Source organism: Silene latifolia, chromosome X (assembly GCF_048544455.1).
Source record: "Silene latifolia isolate original U9 population chromosome X, ASM4854445v1, whole genome shotgun sequence".
Taxonomy (NCBI): Eukaryota; Viridiplantae; Streptophyta; class Magnoliopsida; order Caryophyllales; family Caryophyllaceae; genus Silene; species Silene latifolia.
The window spans coordinates 13,514,224-13,519,732 of record NC_133537.1 but is presented as its reverse complement, the minus strand read 5'-3'; the positions used below and the strand labels follow the sequence as shown (position 1 = coordinate 13,519,732).

The following is a 5,509-nucleotide window of genomic DNA, read 5'->3' as shown; positions in this document are numbered from 1 at the left end:
AATTACAAGGGAAATCAAAATTTCAAAATGAAATAGGCACAAGATTCGTACCTGACGACCTCGACCGCCGACAAATGCCTCGACGGCCGTAGCTCGCAGCCGGTTGGCCACCCTCCATAACGCCACGAACCGAGATGGCACGACCTGCATTTTCAAGAAAGAAATTCTCAATAATTGAATAAGTCCAATTAAATGTGTTCTTACACAAATATTATGTGAATTAGAGACTCACCCTCCGAATCAGATGCTGCCAGTCGTCCAGGCCAGCATCCGTCACAGCCACGTCAAAGTCACGCAGCTCGGAGATCGTCGTCCTCCCAGTCGCGTCAGTGTACTCGAGGGTCTCGGGGTACTCTGGGGGCTCGATGCCGCCGCCTCAACCTCCTGCAAGGTCAAATATTTCTCATTAATCGGCGATCTTTCATCGTAGTTTTTAAATCAAGTAAAGAAGAAGAGTAGAGATATTCACCACTACCGGCCAGTACGCCAACCTCCCATAGAGGAACGCCGAGTAGTCCTCGCCAGGAAGAAGGAGGGCGTCACCACCGACGCCAGCCAAATCAGCCTCCCTCTCTGCCTCGGAAGGCTCCCTGAACATCGTCCTAGGAGGATCGATGTGAACCGTCAACACGTCCCGAGAGCACTGACGAGCCAAGCGCTCGCCCAAGTACCACACAGGACCCATCGACGTCCTCAACAGCAGCCGGCTCGAGCTCCTAGGTCGAAGGACCTCAACCACAAAAGGAGGCGCTCCGGCGTACTCCGCCCAAGGCCTGGGCACCCACTGGGACAAGACAAACAAGGAATCATTCTTATGATCGATTAAAAGCAATGAAGAAACAAATGAATATAAGTGAGATGCTCACGCTGTCCAGCTGAAGAGCGTTCACGTCCCGCCGGTAAACACCGTGAGAGGAACGCTTGCTCCTCGTCCTGCACATCACCCAATCCCTCACGACGGGATAGGCCTTCTCCAGCGGCTCCGTCCTCTTGGGCGAGAGGCTCGGAAAGTAGGAGTACACCCACGCCTGTGAAACAAGATAGTCAATAAACGATCTTTTGTAATTTGATTGATTTAATTGGATGAGGAAAAGAATTGATTTTAGTCTCAATGAAGGTTCATACCTCCAACAGCAGTCCAGGTCCGACAGCACCAGTAGAAGTCCCCTTCTCCATCAACTCCGGACGAGCCATGGCCCTCATGAAGCGGATGAGGACCACAAAACCAGCAGTGACCCAGTCCCAACGCCCTAGGGAGCTCAGGTCAGAAAGGAAGGGAAGAAGCTTCGTCGACAGCCTCTCTCCCTTGTCTCCGAGGTAAATCGAAGACAGAAACCACCAAAGCCACAAGCACGCCCTCTGCTCAGCAGTACAGGGAGGAGGAGCCGTCTCCCTCCCGTCAATTGTCTCCAGTGCCGGGATCTTTCCCGAAAAGTAGTCTCGAACGTAGGAACTGGGCACCAAACCCGGCACTGTAACAGCCTTCGGCGACAAGTTCCAGCCGATCAACCTCCTCGCCTCGGCCGAGTCCACCGTCATGGCAGTCTCCGGCCACTCCACCGCCTCGATCCCCACACGGCGGACACCGAGAAATCATGCCGTAGTCCTCCAGAGTGACTCCCACCTCACCAAAAGGCATGTGAAACGTGGAAGTCGTGTCCCAGAATCGGTCTAAAAAAGCGCGGACCAAGCTAAGGTTAGCCCGCAACTTCCTCTTCGCGATATCCCTCCAGACCTGCACTAAGGCACCAAACGCTCCACGCTCGATCATGGCGCGCTCCTCCGCTGACAGCCGCTCGTAGCACTCCATCGCTGTCGTGTAACCCGAGAACGACCTGATTGTCCCGGCCTTCTATTGTGATTCGAAACAAAAGATATCTTCAGTTTTGAATGAAAGTTGGAAAAAATATGAGCAAATGAAATGAAAGAAGGTGAGTGATGAGTAATGAATTCAAAATTACCAAACTCTTCACCGTCCTGTAGGACAGGTGACCCTCTGCAGCCCATAGCAAGTGCCTACTCTCCCAAGGTCTCAGCCCACGCGGGGTGCTCCCCTCAGCTGACGACCTCCTCGTCCAACGTTGGCCCGCCTCGGGGTCTCCTCCTCCTCAACAGCCTCCTCCTCGTGGACCTCGTCCCCATCAGCCATCACCGCGGCGGTGAAAGCCTGCTCCAAAGCCTCCTCGACAACAGCAGTGTCTATCTCCATGGGAGTCCTCCCAGAAGTAGAAGCCTTATCACCTGCAACATTAAAGCAAATTTAGGCCGCGTCACGTGACGACGGGCCTTGGTTAAGGGATTTTCGAGCCTTTGGAAGCCCTGAAATCGCTTCTTTCTCGCCGTCTTTGGCCATATTCTCACAAACCCGATCACTCATGTGGTAATTAGGGTCATGTCAAGCCTAATTTGAAGCCTAGTTCCGGGTTCGAGTCGAAATTTCGGCAACATTTCGTTATAACGGCGATTATGCCCTAGAAAAGTGTCCTGAAAAAACCGTCACAAACCAAAATTCCGAGATGGTAGGAAGTTTACCCATCATCCAAGGATCCCAAATATCAAAGTTTCATCGCAAATGGGCAATCCTAAGGCTATTTTCGAAGTAATTTACGGTCTAGCTGTGAAACCGTCTCAATTTCACTCAAATGCTCAAAACTCAACGAAAATTCGAAACAAATACATGGTTATGTTCCTCATACTACCAATTACCCATTTCTAGTGTCAATTTTACAAGGCAAATGCATATGGGGGAAAAGCCCCAAATTTTCAAAATAATTGGGTTGAAAACCTTAATTTTTTCGATCCAAATTGAGCAAATATAGAAGATTAATGCAAGAATGAGACACATACCTCGATTAGTCATGATTAATGCAAGCTTTTGGATCAAACCTTGGCAGAAATGGTTAAGATTTGAGAGAGAAAAGGATGATTTGTGTTTCGAACAAATGATTGTAAACCTTCTGTTTATCGCGTTTTTACGCAGAGAATGCACCCTTGGGAACAGACGCAGGAGGCGCTGCGCCTATTCCAAGAGACGCAGCTCTTGCTGCGCCTCTTCCTGGTGCTCCCTCCATACGAGTTTTCAAAAATTCGTTATGAGTTCGTTATTTGTGGGCCCATCTTTGGTGCGCCTCTTCCCCATGCTATTTTATCTTTTTGGTCCGTTTGACGATTATATTTCGTTCAGTCCCGCACTTCTAAGCCAGCAGCAGACTATCATACGTTATTTATCGCTTCCAAGACCTTGCTTGTCACAGCGAGCACTTATTCCTTTACAGGTGTTTCGACACGCCTTCATTATATTTCGAAAGAGAGTAAGCGGATAGACTTTCCCTCTCGAGACATGGAGATTAGTTCCCGATTATGTTCCCCAACGAGAGTAAGCGGATAGACTTTCCCTCTCGAGACATGGAGATAAACATCGACCCCGAATTCTTCCGAAGTTTGTTTGAAGCTGAACACAAGAAAATTTCTCCCAGCCAGTTCAGGTCGTGTCCTGCTTTGTCTTTCCTCGAATCATCGTTTCCTCATATCATTCGGATGCCCCTTTTTCAGAATAAGCCTTCGTATTTTCGGACACCAATTTATCTTCGGATCAAAGAGTTTTGCTTGAAGCGCCCTCGATCCGTTTCGACCCGGAAATCTCAGGTATGATCTCTTCTTATGGCTGGCGAGCTTCCTTACGTAGTCTAATGGACTTTAAACGACCCTCCTTGATAGTCGACAGACTCTAAAATATTCCCGACGACAGGTCCTTGGCTCAGACCCCTTGAGCCGCCTCGCGTCGCCATAGTCGTCAGGTTGTAATCTTCGATTGACCTGATGGCTATACTTTGACTTTCGCCTTGTCCAAGCCTCAGTCAAAGTGGGGGCTCTGTAGATACCTCATTTATGCACCCCTCGCAAACCACCCGGTGATGATTGGGCCGCATGTTTGCTACGCGGAACGATTTGTGACAGTTCGTAAGTTTGTCATCAAGTGATTGCTCAAATATTAATGTCTACCTCTTAGTTGTCATCTACGTGCCGATACGGTCGTTTTGACAGTAATTAGAGTACATTTGGAGTCCGAGCCTAAAACCGTCTTCATTTTCTGATGACCGATAAATCCCGAGTCGGAATGTTCTGGAATGTTCCGGATATTTCTATTCCATATTTTAAAATTATTTCACAATCTTTATTCCTTGGTAAACAATTTCCCGGAATATTCATACAAGATATTAAGGAAAACCAAATTATTCCGTCCTTCTATAACTCAAACACGGAAATTTTTCTTCCGTAGGAGGAAACCACTTGGGAACAGGACGCGGCGGTCTTTGCGCTCTTCCAAGAGACGCAGTGACTGCTGCGCCTCTTCCCAGGTCCTTTTCTGCGTTTTTTTCGTATCTTTTTCATATCTTTCCGAGATTCACTTCCAAAGACTCTCCGAAACCCTATTCCTTCACGTGATTAGTATAAATAGGAGCCTTCGCTCCTCATATTTCTCACGCGAGTGTCCGCCCTTCTCTTCTCCCTTTGCATTCTAGATCTTTGTTCTTACTTTTTGGCGTCTACGTGCTTGAACATTCGACCACGTAAGCTCGGATCTTTCTGAGTACCAGCCTCGTTTGCATGACCGACCAATTTGACCAACTCCACATCAATCAACTTAATTAATCTAATCGTTTTCCTTTTACGAGAGCACCTTTCGTCTACATTCGAGTCGAGCATCACTAATCGATAACTTAGTTCTTCTCGTTTCGTCAAACATGTAAGTCTGAGGGTGTAAATCTCTCTTTTATTTATTGTTCTTTACTTTTTGTATCATCATTAATGTAAGGTTTACGTCGAAAATACCTTTTGAAACCGATTTCTAAAACCGTGCTTTAAAACTTTTTTTTTTACGGATTTCCAGAAGACAGACCGTCGAGAAAGGACGCAGCAACTGCTGCGCCTCTTCGAAGGAGCGCAGTTCCTGCTGCGCCTCTTCGTGAGGCTGCCGCAGTTCCTGCTTCCTTTCTTCTTCCTTCGTCCTCTGTAATTCGTTCGTCTTTTGTTTGTTCGATTTGTTTTCTCTAATTCTTCGATACAATAGTCTAATAATCTCATGTATATTATTGTTCATCATTAGCACGTCTAATTCATCATTAAATCCGACTTAAATCCCTTATGACCAATATTTGCGGGTTTTCGTCATTAAATTCAATCCGGGTTGTAGGAATTCGATTCGTTCATATCGGGTTTCTGGAATTCGATCGTTGATATATTCTCGTCTGTCTTTTGTCGTATTCGTCATTAATTTGTCGCTCATTCATCAAGTTTAGCTTATTTAATTCACCCATGTCATTAATCGATCGTTCATTCATATAATTAATCGTTTACATTCCGTGTCATCCATGTTTTATTGCTTTTATGACCTTAATTCACATGTAAATAATCTGATAATCACTTCCATCCGAGTAAGTATCGTAATCAATCATTAAAATCACCAACGAATATTAACGATTTGCAGTTCCGGCTTAACAGCCAGAAC

At 46.6% G+C, this 5,509-nt stretch overlaps 1 protein-coding gene across 1 annotated transcript; it reads right to left on the bottom strand.

The window, feature by feature from the left end:
• Window positions 1-433: 433 nt before the first annotated feature.
• Window positions 434-1,557, bottom strand: LOC141616900 (uncharacterized). Its single transcript, XM_074434060.1, has 3 exons — window positions 1,126-1,557; window positions 867-1,028; window positions 434-784 (listed from the first exon to the last, which is right to left on the bottom strand). Exons 1-3 carry the CDS (start codon window positions 1,537-1,539, stop codon window positions 434-436), a joined length of 927 nt encoding a protein of 308 aa, XP_074290161.1. The 5' UTR covers window positions 1,540-1,557.
• Between the last annotated feature and the right edge of the window lie 3,952 nt (window positions 1,558-5,509).

Coding starts and splice junctions, on each gene's coding strand:
- LOC141616900 (XM_074434060.1), bottom strand. CDS start 1,539: ATGACGGTGGACTCGGCCGAGGCGAGGAGGTTGATCGGCTGGAACTTG. Junction 1,029..1,125: donor GACCTGGACTGCTGTTGGAG/GTATGAACCTTC, acceptor CTTGTTTCACAG/GCGTGGGTGTACTCCTACTT. Junction 785..866: donor ACGCTCTTCAGCTGGACAGC/GTGAGCATCTCA, acceptor GTCTTGTCCCAG/TGGGTGCCCAGGCCTTGGGC.